This window comes from Anoplophora glabripennis, unplaced genomic scaffold, assembly GCF_000390285.2.
Source record: "Anoplophora glabripennis isolate ALB-LARVAE unplaced genomic scaffold, Agla_2.0 scaffold398, whole genome shotgun sequence".
Classification (NCBI taxonomy): Eukaryota; Metazoa; Arthropoda; class Insecta; order Coleoptera; family Cerambycidae; genus Anoplophora; species Anoplophora glabripennis.
The window spans coordinates 326,045-353,275 of NW_019416485.1; the positions used below are offsets into that span (position 1 = coordinate 326,045).

General features: G+C 31.1%; 1 protein-coding gene across 2 annotated transcripts in view; it reads right to left on the reverse strand.

Annotated features, from left to right (window-relative positions):
* Positions 1 to 27,231, reverse strand: part of LOC108909208 (sodium/calcium exchanger 1-like) — a 135,854-nt gene that overhangs the window by 41,131 nt on the left and 67,492 nt on the right. For both annotated transcript variants that reach the window (XM_018713465.1, XM_018713466.2), the window contains exon 4: positions 9,737 to 9,895. In XM_018713465.1, the coding sequence (XP_018568981.1) occupies positions 9,737 to 9,895 (159 nt within the window). The remainder of the gene's footprint in view (positions 1 to 9,736; positions 9,896 to 27,231) is intronic.

Below are 27,231 nucleotides of genomic sequence, written 5' to 3' on the forward strand. Positions count from 1 at the left end.
ATATATATATATATAAATATATCGTAATGGTATAGTTATGTGACTTGGTGTTTGTATGAGCGCCAAATTAAATTTTGAATTTTATTTTAGTGTAACATGTAAATTTGATTTTAGTGTGATGTTGGTTGTATACCTTTTCCCTGCTAGCTTTAGACTCTCCTCAGTAGTCGGTTCAAATCAAAATATTATTCTTCCTGAAACCATGCACAACTAACAACATATGCTATCAATAAATTAATTTATTAATATTTTATTTTCTATATCAATATGTATCAAATTAGAAATGTCGCACAATATCAAATATTTTGAAGTTTTTCACAATATCTTGAACACTTAAAACAAGAATTTATTTCGATCTGGCTAATTTCCTAAAATTAATGTATTACTGGTTGCTTTCTATACGCACTTTAAATTTTCTCGTATAATTTCTTGTTTAATATGTTACAACTTATCTCTAATCTTAAGATCTAGAAATTTAAAATGCTTGGGCAATTGTTTAAGATGCTTTCTATATAGTTGAATTAAAATTTAAAATGAGAATTTTTGAATTTCTGAAAACTTTTAAGCGAATTTTAATTTTTAATTTGTGCACAAATTGTCTACGAAAATAAAAGGTACCTTTTTATACGTAATATTTGTTTAATTCCTTGTCTTTCCTGTCTCGATAGCTTTTTGGACACTGTCTGCTATACCGCATTCTGACGAATTTCTTGGGACCTGCTACTGCTGTTCCACTTCCACTTTCTCTCTGCTACTGCTACTACTAGTCCGCTTTATTTATCTGGTTTCCTGGGACTTGCCTGCTGCTGTTCCTTTTTCTCTCAGAAGCTGCTGTCTTTCCGCTTTCTCTCTGCTGCTGTTGTTGATGTTCCGCTTTCTTTCTGCTGCTACTGGTGGTATTCCGCTCGTGATATATTTGCTTGGTTCACTTTTACACAAATTTTTCTCTGTTCTATATTTGGTTTCTCCTACTTTATTACTTTAATACTCTTACGATAACTGCTTCTCTTGTTTCTCGGTTTTTTTAATATCTTTCTACAACTCTTTTACACAATTTTTCGTAACTAATCAATAATTAATTCCTTTTTTCCTCTCCAACTACCTTGATTTTTGTTTCACCCTTGTTAAGGCCTTTCCACATATCTGATTTTGCTTTTTTTTAAGTGCCGTTTTTCTTTTTCACTCACATCACTTCACTTAAAATTTTGCACTTATACCCTATTCTAGTTTCTTTACAATCACATTTAAATTCTACTTCAAAATATTTCTCATTCTATACTCTTATTTGACTTTTCTATATACTACTTTATTCCTTGTGGATCCCACTTTAATTTTGACATTTCTATGACATATTCCTTTTATTGATATACAACTTTTTCTTTAAACCTTCATATCTTCTCCTAATTAGTATTTTACCTTATATTATAACTATTTATGAACACTCTGACATTTTAACTTTTATTAGATATCTGTCACTTATGAATTTTAATTAATTTTAGTTATGTTTTCTAATAACTTCTTGACATATGCTCTATCTGACCAAAATTATAATTATTTTTATATTTGAATTTTGAAATTTATCCTATTCTAATAATCCGATGATTCCTAATACTTATTCAATACTAACATTTTTTTTATCAAATATTTTCTTAATTTTATAATAACCATTTCAACCATTCTCTTTACCACTTTGTCTTTTAAATAGAACTTTAATTTAAATTTTAATTTGCTCTCTCACATCTGATTTCATCTCAATATATATGTTAAGAAATCGAGACTAACTTATTGGGAGCCTCACTTCTGTTGAATTTGCGAATTTTCTTATCATCAAAAATTAGTAAGTCTTTTGTAAGTATTTGTAAGCCATAAACTAGAATTTGTAAGTAGCTCGTTACGATATTATACAGAGCTTCTCGAAAATAATGAATAAATTATATAAAACCGCTGAGAAAAATATTGTCGATTTTTACTTTTAAATTGTTGTTTATGTATGTTAATAAACGTACATGCTGATTAATTATAATTTTCCCCCTTCCCCAGTTAACTTCTTTATTTTTGGGTTTAGAAAAAAAAAATAAATACAAATATTATACAGAATAATATAAAGATTCGTTTAAATATTACTGTAAAGTCATATTACTGTAATGTCATAAAAACAATACTTCTAACTCTTACATATTTTATATTTACTATAACTACATAATATAACCACAAAAAAAAACATAATTCAAGCTAAACAAACGGCAATTTCATAGTGTGGAAAAGTTAGTAAAAAAATTAAAGACAGTAGATTTTATATAGTGGAAAGACTAGAAACAATCGTAACAAACTTAAAGTTACTTCCTTTTCCACACCCCGTTCTTCATATGTGTGAACAAGCTACATCCCCTCTCTGTTGCGAATCTGGCATTGCAGTTGCACAGCCATGGTAAAAAACAGGGAGCGAAGCGTGTTAATGATTGACGCAACGGGGCCCTTGTGTAAAAAGCTAGAGAAGCCAAACAATAACAAATCCAGTCATATCTTTTTATATGAATGTGTAATTCATTTAAAAACAAAAAACGGACAGATACCAGTTGGACAAATGCTATCAGAAAGCCACCATATTAACCAAATAAAATTTTGGTTGAGTGAGTGGATGATAGCTGGATGTCTCAAGTACGGTAATTAGCGATCATTTCTTAGCACTGCTTGGTGCAATTGCTAGATGTATTACCGTGAGGTCAACTTATCAACGTAGATGGAAAAGTACAGAGCTTAAAACTAACAGTAAACCTGAAGTAACAGTCTTCATATGCATTGATTTTGCCCACACTATGAAACTAGTAAGCAGGTGGGAATGTTTTACGGGAATTCCAGGACCAGTAAACAAATTTTGTTTTCCTGTGATTAAGATTTTCACTTTTATTTTTAATCACGTGACACCGACTTTAGAATTATAAACGGGAACACTGTATATTATTACATTTTCAAAAACCTTGTGACAAGAAAAATTCAACGATACCATGTTTGTAGAGATATTTCTTGAAAAATAGCAAAAACATGACAGTTGAATATAAATTATCTATTACTTTCAGGCTTATGTTCAAAACAAAAAAGTGAAAATCTAATTTGATCACAGAGAAACATCCGCAACTGTGAATGTTAGTACAACCCCATACAAACTGCATTTCCATATCGTTAACTGTTTTCGAAACATTTCCCTCTCTAAAATGTCGTGTGCCATCCTGTATTATGTATATTTAACGAAATAGGGGCTTCTCGGGAGCCCCATTTCAGTTGAATTTGCAAATTAACTTTTCACTAAATAGGTAATTTGTAAGTATTTGTACGCTATAAGAATTTCTAAGAACCTCGTTAAGATGTTACATATTTGTAAAGTATTAAAATATACTTTTAAAATGCACACACAGTACGTAAAGATTATACAGGGTGTCCTTGGATAAAAATAAGACTATTTAGCTTAATGTACCTATATACAAAAGTGTACGCCTACTGAGATATAGCCTTCTAAATATAGAACAGATAACCTAGTTTTTTCAAATAATTTGAAAACTATTTTCTTAGAAACTTCAAATTTGGTACACTTATTTTTTTATATAAGGGCAAGGTAAACACAGAATTTGGAGAGTACATATACAGGATATTCTCTTTCTAGGGCCTGTGCGCCGCTGGCTATCCTGTAACTTTTTTGTGTGTACGTCAATGACGACATAATGTACATTTTTAAAAATAAGCATAACACTTTTTTATACGACTGCCTTGCAAAAGGGGGTTTTGCGCATAGAAAACACGCTCTGAAAACAGTATTTTGCACACGGTTATGTCATCTTTGCACACGCGTCTCCAGATTGTGATTTTTGTTTGATGCTATCACCCAAATTATGTAATGTTTCAAGTTGGCTGAGTTTCATAGCAACCGTCACGGCTCCCTTATTTTGTTGATTAGATACTTCAAAAATTGTTGAATTCCCGAAGTTTGGGTGTGAAAATGTGATTCTGAAGAGATTTTACAGAAAGCAAGCGAAATATGTTCGGAACTGCTGCCCACAAAATCCAGAAGCAGGTGTGAAGCTGAGTTAAGCCGATTTATGGACTGGCGACTAGCCAAAAATGTCCAAACTTTCTCAGAAAACGCAGTAATGGTGTATTTTGAAGAACTATCTAAGAAATATAAATCTTCGACGTTGTGGACGATTTTTTCGATGCTCAAGTCAACGTTAAGTGCCAATCACAACATAGATCTTGGAAGCTATAAAATTTTTGCCGGTTTTTGACGAAAGCATCAAACGACAAATATTTACTTATCAAGGCGGTGGTGGCAGTTGGACTATCTGGGGCATGTCGAAGGGAGGAATTATGTTATCTCAAAATAGAAGACACCAAAGATTTTGGCAGTGCTATGCTGATTAAACTGAAGAATACAAAAACAAAGGTACCAAGGTACCAACCTTTACACTATCTTAAAAAAGTACTGTGCTCTTCGTCCTCCTAATCTGAAGACAGGCAAGTTTTTTTTAAACTATCAAAACGGAAAATGTTCAAGCCAAAACGTTGGCATCAACAAAATTGGAAACATGGCTGGGGAAATCGCCAAATTTTTGATGCTAGAGAATCCAGAAAGTTATACGGGACATTGTTTTCGGCGTTCATCGCCCACAATTTTAGTCAATTCTGGCTCAAATCTGCTTGCCCTCAAACGCCATGGAGGGTGGAAATTCAGTACAGTTGCCGAAGGCTACGGTGATGACTGTTTGAGAAATAAAATGGAAGTTTCGAAAAAGATAGAGTCTTCAGAGTCTTCTGCTGCCACAGAACCAGAACAACGATCGTCTATTGGAATACAACAAGAAAACAACGACCGCACACTGAAAAACTGCACTAAAAACACGACACCAAAAATATTCTCTATTACCGAAAACAAGGTGCACAATAATACTGCTTTTCCCAGCGTAACCTTGAAGGAATGTTCAAATGTTACCATAAATATTAAATATTAGTTTTTTTTGTTAATGCGTTAGCAATTTTCTTAATAAAAACGAGTTAAATTAAAAGTTGTATTTAATTTATTTTGTTAATGGGTTGGCAATTTTAGTAATAAAAACGATTTAAATTAAAATTTGATTTTTGTGGTCTCTGTTTGCAGTCGTATAAAAAGTATCGTAAAAACTCGTTTGAAAACCTCCTTGTTATTTAATATACTATTTTGCTTTTACAAAATTTTGATATCGTTTATGCATTTCGAGAAAATTTGGTATTTTTTATACATTAAATATATGCAAAAATTCCGATTTGTCAAAAATAATTTATAACTGCAGCCTCAAAGCAGGGAATAATAATGAAAAAACGTCACATTAAAAAAAATTACACATTTTTAGTATTAGTATTATCAATCAATAAATTAAAAATCAACACTAATATTTTAAATAAACAATATCAACTAATAATGTAAGAAAGTCAATATTAACATTTTAAATAAACCTAAATTGATATTTGTAATCACATTAAAATAATATTACAGTAAATGCTCAAAGTTACTTCCTTGTTCTTAAACGCAAGCATTAGTTCTTCGAAAATTACAATGAATTTTATCCAATAATTGTGCATTACCTCTCATAACACTAATTTCATGTTGTATTCTTTCCCATTATTCGTTTTCTGTATTTACTGAAAAGTTATAAACTGCGTACCTCAACGTTCTCCAAAGGAAATAATTACATGCGTTTATGTCCAGGGATCGAGGTGGCCATTTTAAAGGGGTATTATTTCCTATACCTATCCACCTGTTAGTATAGTAACCTGTAATAACTAGTCTTTTAATACTCTATTAATGGAACTTTTTGAAAGCCAACCTCTGCCGCTAAACGCCTTTTATTTACTTGAGGAATTTCTTCGACTCTTTCCAGTAACGAATCTTTATATTATTCTGTATAATTTTTGTATTTAAATTTTTTTTCTAAACCCAAAAATAAAGAAGTTAACTGGGGAAGGGGGGAAATTATAATTAATCAGCCTGTACGTTTGTATGTTAACAAATGTACAGTAACGAAAGTAACAAATAAATGATATAAAACCGATGAGAAAAATATTTCAAAAAAATCCTCGGAACCGTCGATTTTTTTGAAATATTTTTCTCAAGAGCGGCTTTATATAATTTATTCGTAACTTTCGTTACTCTGTAAAACATCTTAACGAGCTACTTACAAATTCTAGTTTATGGCTTACAAATACTTACAAATTACTTACAAATTACTAGTGAAATAAAATATACAAATTGAACATTAAGCGCGGCTAACTTCACGGAGCCCACCCAATGTCCTTTCTTTTGAATCATTTCGAAACTGTTGTGTGATCAACTACTAGTGATTCTGCAAGTTCAGTTAGCGTCTGACATGAGGTTTCATGAAGTAATACCTACTGAAAGAACTTTTAACACTGATAAATTTATGATAAAATAAAGAAGACGACTAATTGTAAGTTTAACAGCATGTAAATATTTTCTCTTGCACGTTTCCCGTTGACACCTAAAGTAGTTTGCTAAAAAGTAATTATTCAGAGTAAGTATATCAAGTGTGTCACAGGCTTTGTAATTCAAACTATGAAACGAGAAGACCAAACTTTGTAGTTAAGACATGTCTGTAAACTTCGTACGTAATTCATAATTTCTCCGCCTCTAACAAGAATGATCCATTTGTGTTGGGAGGTAGAAAATTGTATTATAATTTAGCCACATATACTAGGTATGCGTACCTTCATATTCAATACATAACTAGTACCGTTTTTTAATTCCTATTTATGTTACTTCCAAATGATGTTAATAAACGATTTAAGTGAAGATAGCAATAAAGAACCATTATTTTCTAAGTTTAATGTTTTCAAAATTTTTGCGGAAATCTGTAGATTTAAAAAAATTTCAGGAGTTACAAATAATCGTATGAAAGACATATTTCTAATAAAAATCACTAATCTGATTTATTAATAATGAAACTTTGTATTCTTTGGTGAATTTTAAGGGGAGTATTTCCTATAAAGTTTTTATCAAGGACGCTTCGTTAAAAAGACACAGGGTGTTAAACTTATATATTTTTAATTTTTTTAAATAATTTAAAAACTATAAATGAAATAATTTGAAATTGGGCACATGTATTTATGTAAACATTGTCCAAATTCTGAGGGCTTGTCCTAAAATTTACATGCTCCAGTGGCGGAGATACAGGGTATCGATGGCATATTTTTCTAAATAAAATAGTACACTACTGCTTTACGCTAACAACTATGATATTTTCGGATTCGTCTTTTAATTTTCTACAAATTATTTCTCTCTTAAGTTTTTCGAAAAAAGCCTGGTTTTCGAGTAAAACTTAAAAAACCAACAAAAAACATTTTTACTTAAATGACATGACAGGCACTAATTATTCGGTTATTTATTCGAATAAAGAAATTAATAACATTAGTCATCATTTTAATGATTTTATTTGAGTAAATGCTCAAAAATACCTCCATTTTCACGAACACACGTACAACATTTTTTTAGTAACGAAAATGTGATTTGTTTAAAATTTATTGTTGCTTGAATTTGATGAAAAGCATTATTTATTCTTTCTTCTAACTGCTCAGAATGTTAAAGTTGCTATCGCAGCCCACTATGTAATTTTAAAAACCATTATATTCGAATATCGAAGTATGTTCTCAGTTCGTTTTTCAAGTTTTACTAGAAAATCAGGCTTTTTCGAAAAACATAAGAGTAGTAATTTGTAGAAAATTGAAAGACTATCATGGATGTTACCGTAAAACAATGGCGTACTATTTTATTTAGAAAATTATGCCACCGATACTCTGTGTCTCCGCCACTGGAGCATGTAAATTTTAGGAGAAGCACTCAGATTTTGCACAACGTTTGCATAGATACATGTGCCCAATTTCAAATTATTTCACTTACTAGGTTTTAAATTATTTTAAAAGATTAAAAATATTTTTTGAAGTTTAACACTATGTATCTTTTTAACGAAGTGTCCTAGATAAAAAGTTTATAGGAAAGACTCCCCTTAAAATTCATCAAAGAATACGAGGTTTCATTTTTGCTCACCATTATTTGTGAATCACCCTGGATAATGCTTGTACTTGTTTTAACGGTATATGTCATCAGTGTGATTTAAATTTTTTGTCTCTGATCACGATTAAAAGCACTATTTATAGAATATGACATAAGCGTGTTTTGGTTCTAATAGAGAACGGTTCTAGGACGGTTGTAAAATTAGTTAACCATTCCATTCTTAAGAACATCAAAGCCAAGACATACTGACAGTACACTATTCTGAACTGTTCTAGGACTGTCCGCTGACAAAACCAAAACAAGCCATAATATAAACCCAGCAAATTGCTATTAATTACTAATTAATTTTTGTACTATCACCACCTTAAGTGAATTTATTTTTTTTAGTTGTTTTATTTTGTGCAACATTACCTATCACATGCGCGTGTTTAAAAGTATTAGTTTATTTTTATTATTCTGTTGTAAATATTTTCGATTAACTGTTTTCTGTATTTTGGCTTTTTTACCTGTTGGAAATAAATATCTTTCATTATTATTATTGTTATTTACATGTTATTTGTTAAGATGCATTTATTTATTCATTATGTTTGGGGAACCACTGTGTTCCTACGGCCGGTTCCTTTCGTTATATCCTTCGGTAGTTGTGGACTGTAACTTTCCTTGTATGGTTAGGTAATCTTGAATTTACTTCAATAAAACGCAGACGTAAACCATTGAACTACAACTTTATTCTACCGCATATGCACAATTACAATGTAGTGTGAAGAACAACAAACTAAAAGTGTTTATTTTTGCTGAACGAAAATATTAATAATTATAATTTTTTTGACAACAACTGTGTAATCCTCAAACCAAAACCACTCTGATCCACGAACGGTATTAGCATAGAAAACTATTAGGAAGCTTTTTACAGATCGAGCGAGAGAGAGTGCAATCCGCATAGGAATTTGGTAATCATTCCTCAACACATTATATTAGTATTTATTACATCTCTGCTTTCCTTAGTTTTACTCTATAAGTTCCGATAAAGTATCTTTTTACTATAAATAAAGTGATGTTTTAAAAACGTCTACATTATCTTAAATTGGTCATCAAAAAAAATATAGCAAAAACATGAAATTTTTAATATGTCAAGTTTCACTACGTATCACAAAAGTTGAATTGAAGGTCCTTTGAAGGAACTTTTTAAGAAAGCATTTTGGTAGGTAATGAGTTATATTCGGTTAATAATTTTGCTTGGTCGGGAGAACTTTTAGCTAAATTATTACACCTCGTTATAAGTGATATTGTATAATTAGTCTAATGTGAGCAATGGTGAAATACACAGAGTATAACAACTACCATTTCCACTTCTAATTAAATATGTATATGTAATAATACAAATAAGTCAAAATATAATGAAAAACATTCATCAATTTAGTCTCTGTTTCACGTTGTTTTGATAATATCAAATAAAACCCAATTTTACACGGATTTTCCAGTAAATTAGATTTGCTATACTTTTCTTTTAATAAGCCCATATACTTATTCAAAATGCTTCGCTATTATCCGGCTATTAGTAGTTTGCTATTTAGTAGTACATATTAAAATATTTATAGCAGTGTAGTAGAAACTGAAGGAGGATAAATATAACATATACCTAAAATAAAACATACACAAGTTTACAACTGAAATGGGACGTACCTGGAATGCTTGTGCCAAGTGCAACGAACACTATTGCGGTAACAGCATCTTTTATTCCTAACGTGGCTCCAAAATGTGAAGCAATGTCTCCTATGACAGCGGTTACTACTCCTATGCAGAAAATGGATACTACAAAACATAGGTATCCCCTCAGCATGTCTGTAACATAAATTCAATTTTTTAGTACGTAAAAAACATTTAAAAATATTTTAAAATAATTATAAAAACAAATAAGAAGAATTTTAATAAACTTTTAATTGTTTAAAAAGTAAATTACCCTAAGCCTTAGTAATATTTTGCATTTTGCAAATCTCAGCAACAAATTAATACACAGTAAATCCAAGGGAGGTTTTGAGAATTTGAATATATTCACTACAAGGACTACTATTATGGTTAATCGCAGAAAAATAAATTTTTTCATCCTTGACTAATTTGAAAAAGTATGAAAAAAAGAACGTTTTTTTTCGAAAATCTACAGCTAATTTACAAATATTGGCAAAAGAAAAATCTTCCATATTCATTCAGAATTTTCATTCAACCGGCTCCTTCGCCATTTATTAAAATAATATTGTAGAGCAGCGGTATTCAAATTGTGTTCCGCGGAACTCTGGGGTTCCCCACAGCCTCTATGGGGGTTCCGCGACTCAGTCAGAAATTCAAAATTTTGAAATTAACTATATCGATACTACAAAATTCAAAAAAATATAAATATATTATTTAATCAGTAAAAAATGTGTTCGAAAATTTTTTTAGGTTTGGGGTTTCTCGAAAAAATCGAATTGTTGGCCAGGTTTCGCAAGTCGTAAAAGTTTGAAGACCGCTGCCCTAGAGAGAAACTAGAAAGTTATCTTTTCCAAATATCTGACCAAGATAAAATAATGGAATTTGGAACTGAGTGTCACTATTATGTTATCAATCTAATTGATAAAAATATTTTCTAAATTTTATTAAGTCAATATGTTGCGATATATTTTTGGGAGTAATTTAATACAAAATTTAAAACATGCCGAAAATATGAGACGGAATATTTGAACACACATTACGAAAATTACTTTATTTGATAAAAAAAGATGTATAAACCTTCACTGATTATATTGAAATAATAATTTGTGATAATTAATAATAATTAGTTATAAATAATCAGTTATCCTAAGGCTTTCAAAGAGCCGCAATTCAATGGCATGCCAAGTTGTACTGTTGTCTTTGCGTGCGGATGTTGCGTAATTAATTCCTATTCGTTGGTGTTTATGGTGGTGGTTGTAGACAATTTAATTTATCGTTTTTTTTAGTAAATAATGCGTATGCCTATATCCCGTGGCTCAGTTTTGACAACCCTAGTTATCAAGGAGATAGTTTCATAAGGTTTTGTTTGTAATTGGAGAACGGAAAACATAATTTATCTATTACTTTTTAAATTATTTTTGTAAATTGCTATTTTTGAAATAGGTATTATTGTTTTTCCACGTGTTTTTTATATCCTGATGTCACTAATATGACAACTTAGTTTACACAGAATTGTTACTTCCAAAGTAAATAAATTTTCACACAAAATTTGTAAATAATTGTCACTAATGACTTTCATGACATATCAGTATGGTGTTTGGCCGATTGTGGAAGTAATGGTCTTTAAATCGACTAATTCAGTTTTTTAGACCTGTGTGTCCTGGATATTGCTCAGATAATTTATAGGACGTTTTTTATATTTACAATTGTATTCAGATCTACTGTGATATGCTTATTCAAAATTAAACAATAGTAACAACTTGAAAATGCTAATTTATTGAATAAAGTGGAGGACAGTTAGAACCGACAAGAATTAAATGCCCCTATTTAATTTCCGAAATATTCAGTAGCGCCGAAATTTAATTTTTTTAAATAATTTAAAAACTAGTACCTAAGTGAAATAATTTGCAATTGAGCACACGTATAAATGTAAACATTGTCCAAAATCTGAAACCTTTTTCTAAAATTTAGATTTTCCAGTGGTGGAGGTAGAGTATCGATGGAAAATTTTTGTAAATAAAATAATACGGCACTGCTTTATGGTAACAATCATAATATCTGTTTTCGGATTCGTCTTTCATTTTTCTACAAATTAATACTCTATGTTTTTCGAAAAAAGCCTAATTTTCGAGTAAAACTTAAAAATCGCACTGAAAACACCGAATCTTGACCCACTGGATTTCTTTTTGCGGGATGCTGTTAAACGGCTGATACACAGTGAACAAATTAATACACTTGAGCAGTTAGAAGACATAATAAATAACGCCTTTCATCAGATTCAAGCTACAACAAATTTGGAATAAATTACATTTTCGTTACTAAAAAGATATCACGCGTGTGTTCGTAGAAATGGAGATAATTTACATTTACTCAAATAAAACCATTAAAATGATGACAAACGTTATTAATTTCTTTATCCGATTAAATAACCGAAGGATTCGTGTTTGTCATGTCAATTTTTTGTTTTTGTTTGTTTGTTTGTTTGTTTTTTTGTTTTACTTGAAAATCAGGCTTTTTTGGAAAAACATAAAAGAGTAGTAATTTGTAGAAAGTTGGAAGATGAATCCGAAAATATCATGGTTGTTACCGTAAAGCAGTTGCGTACTATTTTATTTCGAAAAATATGCTACCTCCGCCACTGGAGCATCTAAATTTTAGAAAAAGGCCACAAATTTTGTACAGTGTTTACATAAATACATGTGCTCAATTTCAAATTACTTCACTTACTAGTTTTTAGTTTATTTAAAAAAATTTAAAATATTTTTTTAAAGTTTAACACCCTGTATCTTTTTTACGAAGCGTACTAGATAAAAACTTTATACGAAAGCCTCCATTCACCAAAGAATACGAGGTTCCATTTTTGGTCACCATTTGTGAATCACCCTGTATAAATCAGTGGCTCTAGAGAGTGTAGACTATGGGTTTATTAAGGTTTTTTGGTCTAAAATCATTTAAAAAACAGCCACCTGAAGTTCTAACATGGACTTGGAAAACACTTTGTATACAAGTGACTATTACTATTTTCTATGCCTCCGAAACATGTAAAAATGGTATTTAAATTTGCAACGGGGATGTTAGTTTAATTTATTGGAAAGTAAGTGTAAATTATTTATTTATTCACATTGACCTAACAAGTATTTTAAAATATTACTTATACCTATAAAAGTTTCCTACTTCCTGTTGATTAAGGTGAAGTGATCTCTTTCAGAAAATTACTTTAAAGCCTCTTTATATAGGTAATTCAATAAGTCTATCAATATAAGTGTATATGAAGAAATTTAAAAAATATAACATGCTGAATAAATTATTTAAATATCTTCTTCTGGAAAGCTTTAAATTAATTGCTAAGGAGGTTTAAAATAAAACCGGGTTAAGCCTGTAATGAATATTCAATAATGAATGTCCAATAATGAGGGTTTAATAATGAATACAAAAGTTCGAATAATCTCATGAAACTTTTAATGAGGGATTTCTAAAACTAACTTTCTTTTATTGCAAGTACAGAAACTGCAGAGTAAATGATCATGTAAAAAAGTTGTCGAAATGATTATTCTCCAAGAAAAACCCTTTAGATCACCTTTTAGCAAATCATGTAAATCTTGCATAAATAACATTCGGGGAAAATATCGATTTGGCAATTTGACTACAATATTCCATTTTCCGAGAAAGACTTTTTTTTCGAATAAAATTAAAAATAGTATTTCGGATCATAGGCGGGATTGAGGGGGGACAAGGGAGGGATTCCCCCCCGTATTATTGCAATTGAGCTAAAAAAATTAAACTCAGAGTTAAACTTCAAGGGCGTGCAATTTCAATAGTCGTATGGCAACAGATCGTAGTTAAACCGCTGATAGGCGGGGGAAAGCGCTTTTCTTATTTTGCATAGACGTTGCTTTGTATGGACAAGCCTTAAAATTTTTCGAGAGATGTTTGCCCTTTCAATGATTTGGGCGAAATCCCGCCTATGTTCCGGATTATCCACGTATATTATCCGTTTCCTAGCTGCATATTTTATTATTATTTTTAATGGAAAATCAATTTTCTCCACCTCTATAAAAGTGCGAAATGCTTTTAAGAACTGAGCTACTCAAGTACCTAAATGCAACACATTATCGATTTCGTGGACACCACGCAACCTTCTCAAGTTATTTCACGAAAAATATAAGCCTGGCTAAATAAACATCTTTGCTTCCGCTTCCAGCCGTGTTGACCTATTCATTTATTGCAAATTTGGTGACAAGCCCATTATATTTATAGGTAGGTACATTTCTGAAAATAATTTATTTTTTTCCACTATTTAAGCTATCCGAGTATCTGTTTTTTTTATCATAAGTATGTCATTAGAATGTCTTAAATCACTGTCATGTAGAAAGAAAGAAAATATTTCACAATAATCACCTGCATTCAAAATAAATAATGTTTTTGGCAATCATAATTATTTGTCTTCCTGCTACTGTTCATACACTGTAAATAAATCGGTGTGAGTGGAAGCAATAAAGGTACGGAGTGAATCCAATCAGTGAAATCATTGAGTACCTTTTCACTCGATATTCAGCATTTTGATCACTTTATTAATTGTTTATATTTGAACTAAAACTGATTATTTTTACTCAAATATAGGCACCCGTTAAATAAATTCTGCAGATAAACTCATATTTAATACACTTTGTACCTAAATCATAGTAAATGTCCTTATTATAGAGTGACCCTACCCCATTCTTTAACCACATGCGTTGTCTTTGTCTATTCACATCATTTCATTAGGTCATCTCGTGGTGTATGGTGTGTAGTGCATACAAGCAACCGGTTTTCTTCTGGTGAAAATTGTGTTTAAATGCTGTTGCAATACTTATAAAAATTTAGTTGTACTCCTAATAATAGAGTGAAAAATTCACTCAATCGGGTGTGGACAGAAACTGACACGTTATTGAATAAAAGTCCAATTTCTTTTTTTTATAGTGTACATATGATTTGTTTACAGATCTGGTATTAACGAATATACTACCAAAAGATTACAATAACTTTAAGTACATACACAATGATCTGTACTTATTTTGTTGATTACTTATACTTAATATAAATGTAATAACTTTAGAATTGAATTATTCAGTATAAAAAAATAAAGATGATTGAAAAAGACACACAAAAAGCTAATTCCGTAGAAAGTATTAGGGTTGTCGTGAATTGCAGAAAATAATATCAATATATACTACCATAAAAAAAAAGAATTTTAGAAATCGGCAACGTCATCCTAAATACGGAGTGTACCGACTTTAAGTGAAACACACTGTATGTGCGTGTTGCGTTGCTGGTTATAATGTTTTACTTTTCTTACTTGTAAGCTGGGAAAACATGCTAAATAAGAAAGTGGTAGCTATTAACAGAAATATTTCTTCTAAACAAAAAATTAATTACACCGTTGGTTATATTACCATTTATTAACGTTTTGCTGGAAATATTTGTGTTTTACATTTATGTGAGGACATACTATTTAAATATGTAAAAATATTCAGGATATTCCACAAAAAATAAAATTGACCAGCTTTTCTCCCTGGACACCCTATAGAATATGTATATTATTAAAGATTTACAGGTGTTCTCCTTCAAAATAATAAAATTACATGCTCATAGTTAATCAGTCTGACTATTACTCAATGAGATTTGATATACCTACTTTGGAATACATGATTTTACTATAAAGCAGCTCTTTATCATCGTAATTATATATCTATGGGCGACTATTTCACTCATTACAGAACCAATCAAATGTTATTTTCTGTTTAATTCTACACCTGTCATTATTATACAGGGTGTTAAAAAAAGAGTGTGAAATATTTCAGGAGGTAATAGTATGAACCAAAATAAGCAGAAAAGTCTTAATAAACATGGGTCCGCAAAGTAACGGTTGCGGAGATATGGACCACTATTCGTGGTTTTTATCATTTTTAACATTTTATTTTATTAGGAATAAACCGACAAAGGAAGCTTTTAACAAACAAAAAACAAAGTTACAGAAGATGTTCAAAGTGCCCTCCATCCATTTCCAAGCAGGCACGACATCTTCGTCTCAACGATATTCGAACTCTTTCGAAAACACCCTCCTTGGTTTGGATTTCTTGACACTTCTGATTAATCCGTAGCTGCAGCTCTTCCAGGCTATTTACAGGAGTACCATACACTAATGTCTTCAAATATCCCCAAACAAAGAAATCTAGAGGGTTCAGATCAGGCGATCTTGGAGGCCATAAAACAGGTCCGGCCCTTCCTACCCATCTATGTGGAAAAGTTTGGAGTAAATGCTCTCTAACGGCCATGGAAAAATGAGCTGGAGCACCATCATGCTGGAACCACATTTGTTGCCTCTGATTCAAAGGAATGTCTTCCAAAAACTCATACAGTGTGTTCTGCAGAAAGTTGAGGTAAGCAGCGCCAGTTAATCGGTTTGGTAAAACAACAGGACCTAGAAACCTGTCACCTACAATACCCATCCAAATGTTTAATGAAAAACGTGCCTGATGTCCAGATTCTATTAGAGCATGAGGATTTTCGTCGGCCCAAATATGCGTATTGTGAAAATTAAACACTCCATTTCTTGTGAACCCGGCCTCATCAGTAAAAAGAATGTTTGCAAGAAAACGAGGGTCTTCAGCATCATGACGTAGAAATCAGCGGCAAAAAAACAAACGTGCTTGATGATCATTTATTGGATTTAAGGCCTGTATTCGTTGCACCTGGTATGGATAAAGCAGTTGCTCATGAAGGATTCTCCAAACAAGATGACCACTAATTCATACCTCGGCTGATATTCTCCGTACACTCGTACCTGGATTCTGCTCTACCAGTGCTAGAATTTCTTCTTCTGATCTAGGAGTGGATACCGACCTTGGTCTTCCGGATAAATGGCACTGTTTGCTCAAGGAACCGGATCACGCAATCTTTGGTGAATTTTTCCAAACATGCGTTGTGAAGGAATCTGGCGATTTGGATAAGCATCAACATAAAGACGTTGCGCTTCGGTGGCGTTCCCATTAGCACGACCATACATGAAATGCATGTCTGTTAATTCTGCGTTAGAGTAACCAGCCATAGCGAAAGAAAACTTGTGCACTGAGAACAACTGTCAAATACGTACTGTTTATTTCACTAAACATCAACCAACTATTATAAGAAAATACACAACGTGTTTGCAAAATAAAAAAAGGGGCTAAAAACATAAAACATTCCATATCTCCGCAACCGTTACTTTGCGGACCCATGTTTATTGAGACTTTTCTGCTTATTTTGGTTCATACCTCCTTAAATATTTTACACTCTTTTTTAACACCCTGTATTTATAACACTATTATTGAAGTTTTATGACAGGTAAAACACATTTTTATCGTATACATCATAAAAAACTATGGTTTTGTAACAAAAATATTTTTCGATGTTCGTACTTTTCTTTTTATCTCTAGTAAAAACAAAATCGAGAAGCACTGGCATTAATAATGATAATAACAATAATATTTGTTCATTTTAAATATTTTTTAATGTATTTTAGCACTTATAGGTATTAAAACGAATTTGGCTTTTATGACAACAATAAATAAACAATGATTGTCAAGAAAATGATTTCATTAATAAAATTATACAATTAATTAATTAATATTGTTTGAGATTTCAGAAAAAATACCTCGTATAATGCTTGTTGGCCTCGGCTAAACAATTTGCATTTTCGCCCAGGAATGTATTGCTGTTACTAGGTATACAATATACTATTGTCAGTATTAATGGCGGAGTTGGTAAAAAAAGTATATTAAAACGTTTTTGATTAAAAGAGAAATATTGATAAAAAATCAATACCACTAATATGCCAGTTCGTGAAATATTCTAGTTATACATCATTCAAGATAATTGTGTTGTAATGTTTTATTTTCGAATTCTGCTTCTCTAAAAGGCTAAACCAGTGGCGTGTACCTTTATAATAATTGCTTTTGATATTTTTAATTATCTGTTACCATGTAATGATGATATGTTGGATTTGAGACATTAAAACTATACTATGCATTTAGATGACAATTCTTCTGTTGTATTGTATATTAATCTTGGAAGTGACACAAAATTGGTTACAATAATTATACGAAAGAATTTTTTATAATAAATTAAATTCAATTTTAAAGCCACTCAAAACAAACTTTAAATCTGAAGATCCATAGATAAGCCTTTAACGACTATAAAGCGGTAAGTAAGTTAATCTACTTTTTGTATTTGCGACTTTAACAACAACAAAAAATGGCAAGTCAGAAGATAGTAAAGACAAAAACTGAGAAGGTCTAAATCAAAATATTTCTGGATTCAGTTTATTCAACTTAAAGAGTATCTATTAAAAATATGTAAAGGCTAATTTTGTTATAGAATGATATTATGTTCACTTAAAATATGCTTTAACATAAAGGAGACTTTAACTAAAGGATTTTTCCGTGACAGGTACGAAATTAAGCTTCAGTAAATGACCAATAAGTTTATTTACTCGTAGAACTCTAGACCTGTACATATACAGGGTAGGAAAGTACCGATGGTCTATCTGAAGTTACGTGAGAGCGATAAAGTAAGCAATAGAAATCCATGCGATAGAGAAGGATGGCTATAATGAAGGCCTGTCATAGTCACCGCCCGTTTCGCCTTTCCACAAATAAGATCCACTTCTTATTTGTGGAAGGGTGAAATGGGCGTTGACTATTAGACGCCTTCATTATAGCCATGCTTGTCTATCACATGGATTTCTATGGCTTACTTTATCGCTCTCACGTAACTTCTGATAGACCATCGGTACTTTCCTACACTGTATATCTAAATATTTCATATAAATATTTATGTATGTAATATTTCAAATAACTTTCCTTTTAAGACATTACAAATGTTCATTCTTCATATGTAGATTATTACTAAAACCGTACTCTGTTCCAGCTAAGTGATACGTTTTGTGCGTGCCACCCTATATTATCATTAACATTTTTATTACTTCGAACCGATTTTAACGAACTGTGACAATATCGTAATTAATGTATCTCCCAACCATAAAGATTAATCTCCAAATGACGGCCACAGACATGACAAACCACCGAAAATAATTCCTTTTGTTAGGTTTTACATTTACTCGTAACGAGTGGAAATTCCAAAGTAATGGAAATTCTGCAAGTGGCGTGCACTATATATTGGATTTCGGACTAGGTTCTGAAAGCTCTGCGCTTTTTGAAGGGATTAAGCTTGAATTAAAATCACGATGTTTGATAGCAGAAAAAGGACACATTTCGGCATATGCTATTAATACAGTAACGATTAAATAATATGACGTTATGTATTAAGTTGTAGAGATAAAACTATATTAATAACTAGAAAATCAGTCGCGAAGTGTTTTAGTTTTGACAAAATTGTAAATGTATTTGTGGGTTTACGACAAAAAGTCACTTTTTGTAAAAACTCCTGCTTGTTCCAAAACGGTCAAAACTGTTAAAATATTTGTCATTTTTTATACACGGTGTTCAGTGTTTAGAAAAATATTGTTAGTCGCCAACAGTAAAGTACCGTTATTTTTGACAATATCGAAAAATATTATCAGGAATGTCACTTAGGATCCACAGGGGATTAAAATTAAAAAAAAAATTTTAACAATGCGGGCAGCTAATTTGTATGTACCACTTTATTTGAGATTTGTAAAATTTATGCAATAATCAATTTCTTTAATTTAATTTTTATTAAGTCAATTTATTGCTAATAATATGAAAATTTACATGAACAAGGAATAATGTAATTTAAATTTACAAAAATAAATTTTACTCATTATTGCTTTCAATTTCTGCACATTTCGTATTTCGTATAGAAGAATATTAGCAATTGTTTCTCTTATTCTGTTTTTAAAGTGTCTACATTATTACCAAGCGATTCAGCATAAACTTTTTGTTTTAGATTGCCCCACAAATAAAAAAAAGTCCATTATTGTTAGATCAGGACTTCTAGGAGGCCATAGAACAGGACCTAATCGTCCTATCCATCGATCTTTAAAATGTTAGTCCAACCATTTTCTAACCATAATTGTAGAATGAGATTGCTGACCATCTTGTTGAAAACTAGCCCTCTCTCGGTGTGCTAATGGCATATCGTTTAGGTAGTTTAAGAAAAACGTACTTAGTAACTGCAAATAAGAATGCTGCTGCTGGTTCAAGTTTCCCTCAAGGTTCCCTCTATAAAATATAAATAGGGTCCAACTACTTCAAAATAAGAAACGGCACACCAAACGTTAACTTTTTTTGAATACTGTCGTCTTCAATTAATCCGAAAATTAGGATTTTCCGAAGCCCAGTATCTACAATTTTGAGAGCTAACTATTCCATTCGTGGAAAAAGTCGCCTCATCCGAGAAAATAATATAGTGGGAAACATTTCTGTTTTCGAGATGGTGCTCACCCACCCATAAACAACATTCCAACCTTTTAGAATCATCCCCTTCTTCTAATGTATGAACAAACTTTGGTTTATAAGAATGGTCGTAAATGAACTGTCCATGTTGACAGCGGTTCTCAAACTGTACAGAGTGATGCGTAATTTACGTCTCTCTTTGTCGCAATTTACTTCTTAGTTACTAATGTATTTGAATAACACAAACTGTAGACATATGTAAAAAGTCCTGTATAATTAACAATCAGAAAAAAATGGAATATCTTTAAAATGGTGTGGTTGAAATAGTTTTTAAGACAATCCTCATTTTTTACAAAAATTAGTATAGGATCACATTACAAACTTTGCGGTGACAGTCATTCATTTTTAATTTCAAATAAAATCGCGAACAAATAAGTTCTGTCTAATTTCTCTTGTCAGTAATGGCTATAAGAGTCCTTTGGGACTTTACAATATTGTTGATTATTTACTAAAAATGTTGTTTGTTATTTTGAATAAGTGTACCAAATTTTAATTAAATTGCTTTACTAACTTAAAAAAAGGTACTTTGAAGTTATGTAATACTAAGTTTTCCAAGAGAACAACTTCTCTCATTATTTTTATCAGTAGAATCGTTGCATATTTATTTAATATAACCCTGAACGAAAAAGGCATTAAATATTTCATAAAACAACTTAGTACAGTATAAGAGTACAGAACTAGCAAGTACGTATATTTACGGTATGTTTAATACGTATAATATACTTAACTACCTAATTTTTATTATAAAAGTACAAAATTCCTAATCCTATAATTAGAGTTATATCTCATGTGCAAAAGTTCTTCAGGAATATCGGCAAATTTATTTTGGAGGACGAATCCTGTCAATTAACACTAAAAAATATTATTACAAACCTTAGGTGGTCAGAAAACAGCCCGGATCTCAGTCCTTTACACATATTTTTGTGAGGACACTTCAACAAAATATTATTATTATTAAAGACTTCAAAATTTACAAGCATTGAAAGGAAAAATACAGAACGAAATGTTTAATAATTCTCAATTTGTTTTTGAAGCAATAAATAATAAATTAAAGCATATTTTCAACTGTACCGTCACAATTAGTTGCATGTTGATTTTTAAAAATTGTAGGTATTTTAATATTATTTCGTTTTTAGGTATTTTCCTGATGTTGTTGTAAAGGTTAGTTATAAAAATCGTTGGTTGTTTTTTCAATAAGGATGAATTTTAATTTTTTATTGATTTTTTTACTTTAAACATATATTTTATGCCAGCAAATTTTGATGTTGTGCAAAACCGTACTTATCTTATCAACTTCCACGTCACCTGTTACATAGGTGTTGTATAACAAAGAAAAAGTAATACTAACGGTTGGTAGAAGGAAGCGCAAAAAAGAAATACGCCTAGGTAGGAAATTCTGGAAGGAAGCCTAAATAGTTGGAGATAGGCAGTTGAAGTGAGAACAGTGTGCAGATTGTGTGTCAAAGTAGTGAAAAGTTAATTGTTTAAAGTGTTATTAGTTAGCAGGTAATATTCTTTAAGTATTTTGTTGTTAATTGATCTATATAATCTTATGATTGTGATGATTATAGATGTTTCATGATAATAACTCTTTGTAAGTTTAGCTTCCATTGCTTTATGCTCAAGGGCATATATTTTTCCAAGGTAAAATTGTTATAATTATACTTAAAGTTTGCCCATTATTTATTTCATGTTAAAAATATATGTATTGACCTGATTGCCAGACATTACAATAACGACTTCTTTGTTTCACATCNTAGATATTCGTTGATTCTTTAAAAACATTTTTATAAATACCTACATTATACATTTAAGTAAATACAGTAACGCAAAAAACAGATATTGATAAAGAAGTGTACAAAAGAAATCCGTAAGTACGTTTGGCAACATTATCAAAGCCCTGTTTATATGTTGCTAGGATACGCGTAGCAATTCGGGCCGCTGCATTTGATTCTTCCTAAAATTCTGTTGGTGGTGTACTCTATCGGCAATTCGGTAATTTAAAACTGCTGGCCTATTCTAGTAGCGGTCTGTGGCGATAGCTATTTTGTCTGTGCATATACACGTACAGCATATTAATCATTATGCTGGACGAAGAAAAAAACACAATTTACAGAAATAAAATAATACATGATTTTCAAAGTTTGGGAGTCTACAAGGTAAAAATTGTGATAATAATAATGAATATCCTGATGTCAACATTCAACGCTATTTTAATCAAAGTTCTTCAACAAAAGTACCTTTTTTATAGGGATTTAAGAAGCTTTAATTATCAAAATTACCTACTCAGCAATCCTTTTTGAAAGAGATGAACTTTGGCAGTACACAAAATGAATGCCGACGTTAGGATCAGAAACAGTTTTTAGACTGTGGTCTCTGTTGACTTTGAAGATTAAATATTATTTCATTTATTAATGGGAACTCAATATAATGTTTTAATGAAAATTATCTGGTTAAATTCTATTTGTAATTATTTTTGTGTTCTTTTAAAAAAATATACGATGGATTATACTACATTTATCAGAACAATAAATGACATTTATTGTTTGATAGTTGATTTTTTCTGCATTTACGATACACCTTTACAAAACTGAAAAATTGCTTTTTTCGCTTAGCACAAAATTCTCATTTTTCAGTAGATTCTCTATGTTGTATAGTTTCTGAGATTTTGACAAATGCCTCACAAAATAATCACCAGGAACATTAATTACCCCTCAATATCATACCCAGTAAAACTCAAGGATTATCTCTTTACATTTCGAACAAAAAATTAGTAGTACACTAAACTCGACAGTTGGTAAGAACCATATGTAATATAATTACGCAACGATGGAAATTCTGACAAAAATATTTAAAAAATTTAACACAGTGACTTTAAAAAATTGTTTTAGGTCGGCTGGCATTCATCAAAATCCGTGGGGCGTAACGCTCATTTGCAGCATAGAGATAAAATTACTGGTATAAAGCTATACAAATGAAAGGAAATAATTTACCCACTTTTGACAGCTCTATAGCTGTTCCATGAACACAAAGTAAGCAACTATTTACAGTTGTTAGTTCACACTGTGCTCTACCTTCGTCAGAACCCCATCTGTCGACGTTTTGTCGATAGAACTAAATTTATCCCTTAGGTAATTCAGATAATACCTACATATTTTTATTTTTTTTCTATAGAGTGTCAGGAAAGTAATTAGTTAACTTTACACAAAAATTTAACAAGTTGAATCCGCTGTGCGCTTTTGCTACGAGGTACACTATTATATACGAGTATACTATTTTTTCTGCCGTTGCAAACTAAAAAGTATTTAAAATGGACTTTAAAATTACCAAACAAATCGACCGAATTCACTTACAAACGTTTCATGAAAAAAATCCCGATTCGAAAATGTTATGATTGCATACTCTGCCGATTTATCTACAAATTTGAAGGCACTACGTTATGGTCAAATTACTACATGTTGAGAGCAATATTTATAGTCCACGGGCCCACGTACAAAAAGAAAAATGATTACCAGCAAGCTGTAACTGTGCGTGCAACTTAAGTTTGACGAGTCTCCCAAGATTTGACTATGAGGAAAATTCAACAGTGGTAAGTTTTCCCGTGATTTTCAGGAAAACATGTCAATCTGGCATAGACATGGAATCTTATGACCAGCGCTTTTTTTAAGATTAAATGAAAGATATATATTTTTTAAACCCCCCAAAAAATTTGTCCGACAAAAATTTTGGTATTTTAAGTTTGTCCCCCACCCCCAATATGTCGATTTGGTGACATTAAGGTTGATAACAACCGGCAAGGGGGGGTTTGATAATAAGATATGAAATGAAAGTATCTTATTGTCCGACAAAATTCTTGAGAAGTTTTTGCAGTCCGACGCTCCGAAGATGTCGATTTAACGATAACATGGTTGGTGATAACCAGCAATCTGGTTTTAATTTATTAATTCTAATAATTGAAATGGTCGTTTAATAAATTATTATGAAAATAATACATATAATAATATCCCTGCAAATTTTGAATTCTTATTAGTGGACATAAATACCGTTTCTAAAATTTTATATTCTATTAAAACAAATGCCATGGGTCCAGATGATATAAACCTGACAATGTTGAAATACTGCTGTCCCTATATTGTTCCGTACATTACTCATATAGTAAATAGTTGTCTGTTACACCACACTATATCTAGCCAATGGAAACAAGCCCATGTCATACCTATTCCAAAAATTACTAATCCTTTAACACCATCTTACTGGCGTCCTATAAGTATTTTGCCTACTTTATCGAAAATTTTGGAACGGGTAATATATACACAATTAATAGATCATTTAAACAAGCATGAGATTATTCCACCAATTCAATCTGGATTTAGGCGAGCTCACAGCTGTACAACTGCCTTACTGAAAGTGACAGATGATATTTTTGAAGCATTTGATAATGGCAAAATTAGTACTTTAGTACTATTAGACTTTACCAAAGCATTTGATACGATTCAACATCAATTGCTTATTACAATATTTCATTTCATTGGATTAGGTGAAAGTGCGGTTAGTTTAATGTCTAGCTACATAGGAAATCGTACACAAAGAGTAAAAATTGGAAATGCATTGTCAAATGTGTGCTTGCTTAAAGTAGGTGTCCCTCAAGGATCTATTCTAGGACCCCTATTATTTTGTGTATATACCAGTAATCTCTGCAAAAGCTTGAAATATTGTAGTCCGCACATGTATGCTGACGATACGCAGTTGCATTTATCGTTCGATAAAACTAACTGTGATGAGGCATTGAATAGAATTAATTCAGATCTTAAAATTGTCTCTCAAATATCAGAAGAACATTCCGTATTTTTGAATCCATCCAAGTCAAAGTTAATTTTGTTTGGTAATAAATTAGCGATATCCGAAATCTCCGATAATTTTAGAGTTGTGATAAATGATACTTTTCTTCCTATCATTCAGAGTGCTTCTAACTTGGGTCTGACTTTTGACAATACATTTAGATTTTGTTCACAAGTTAGTAAGTATATACAAAGATCATACATGGCTTTGAAACTGCTCTATCCACACAGAAATTATTTATCTGTAAGAATAAAAACGCTACTTTGCAAAACCCTTATCTTGTCAAATTTTTCATACTGTGCTCCTGTTTATTATCCATATATTGATGTCTTAACCAAAAACAGAATACAGATGTGTCAGAATTCATGTCTAAGGTACATATTTGGCATTCGACGCAGAGATCATATTTCACATAAATTACAGGATTTGAAATGGTTAAATATGAACAATCGTCTGAGATTACAAACTTTGAGCCTATATCATCAAATAATTTGTACAAAAACTCCTTCATATCTGTATAACAAAATTTGCTTTCGTATTGACGTACATAATATAAACATTAGAAATAAGCATTTTATAACACCACCTTCACATAAAACTAGTTTCTACGAACGATCATTTACTTTAAATTTTAAAACCAACGTTTCAGAATACTTATTTAGTAATCAGTGAGCAACTATATTTTTGCTAATTTTAGGTTATCTTATATTGCCAAATTGTTTTTCTTAAAATGCAACTTTGTTTTCCTCGAAAACGGTACATGCTACCGAATTTCCACAAGTATACCTTTTTTTTTGTAGTATGCTTTAGAGTTTACAGAACCTTTAGAAATGTAAAAAATTTTGACATTTTTTTTTCGGTTGTACCCCTCCAATTACCTGCATCGGCGATCACTGCTTTTCAGAAAGAAACCATTTGCACATTATTATTAACGCACAGTTGATGTTTACTCGTGTACACATTTTGACATTTTTATCTTCAGCCGATTTAAAGATAATATTAAGGATAACCATTTGGAAAGTAACAACTTCAACACACTGTATCTTGAAAACAAAACGTCTAAGAAAAAAATTTTACATGAACTACCCTTATTATTTTCCCATGAGGAACTTGCACACAATTTTTTTTGAAACATGAACAGAACACCCTGTATACAATTTTTTTGTAATTGTATAAAAAATGAATTTAAATTAGTCATATTTATTTTGAAATTTGAGAAGTTTAAATAATTTTTTTTATTCATATATTTTATTTTATTAAATATAAATTTTTCTTNTCCCAGAAAAATCAGCTTGCTGGTTGTCACCAACCATAATGTCACCAAATCGACATATTTGGGGTGGGGGACAAACTTAAAATACCCAACATTTTTGTCGGACAAATTTTTTGGGGGTTTAAAAAAACATGTCTTTCATTTAATCTTAAAAAAAGCGCTGGTCATAAGATTCCATGTCTATGCCAGATTGACATGTTTTCCTGAAAATCACGGGAAAACTTACCACTGTTGAATTTTCCTCATAATCAAATCTGTCAAACTTAAGCTGCACGCAAAGTTACAGCTTGCTGGTAATCATTTATTTTTTTGTACGTGGGCCCGTGGACTATTAGTACAATGGAAAACATTGATATATCAAAATATTTGAAATTATGTATTTTCCTGAAACATCAAGGTGACAAATGAAGACCAAAGAGAGACCAGATAATGTATATTTAACGAATAATGTTTAGATGTGAAAATTTTAAAATCGACATATTAGCTTTTCCCTTTTACGTTGTCTTAATAATTGGTGTTGCCGGTGCATGTCGCTGTGATAAACTGTATCAATTAAATTTGAATGATATGCCTAAATGGTTTAGGATCAAAGCATCAAAGCATTTGATTAAAATACAGGATAATGAAACGACAAAACCGAGATCATTTGCGATAAACGATACTTATATGTCACTATATAGAAAATATATTGCATGCCGCCCAGAAAGTTTTCAAAAATACCACTTACTCTTTAAATATTCAAATGGGAAAAGTTGTATGCAAGTAGTAGGAATAATGGTAGCTGGTAGTAAGTAAAATCAAATTATCGCAAACTTTTTAAATTTCCCAAATATAGATAAATACACAGGACATTGTGTCCGTCGATCCTCTGCGACCATTTTGGTTAATGCTGACGCAGATTTAATTGCATTAAAGAGATATGGGGA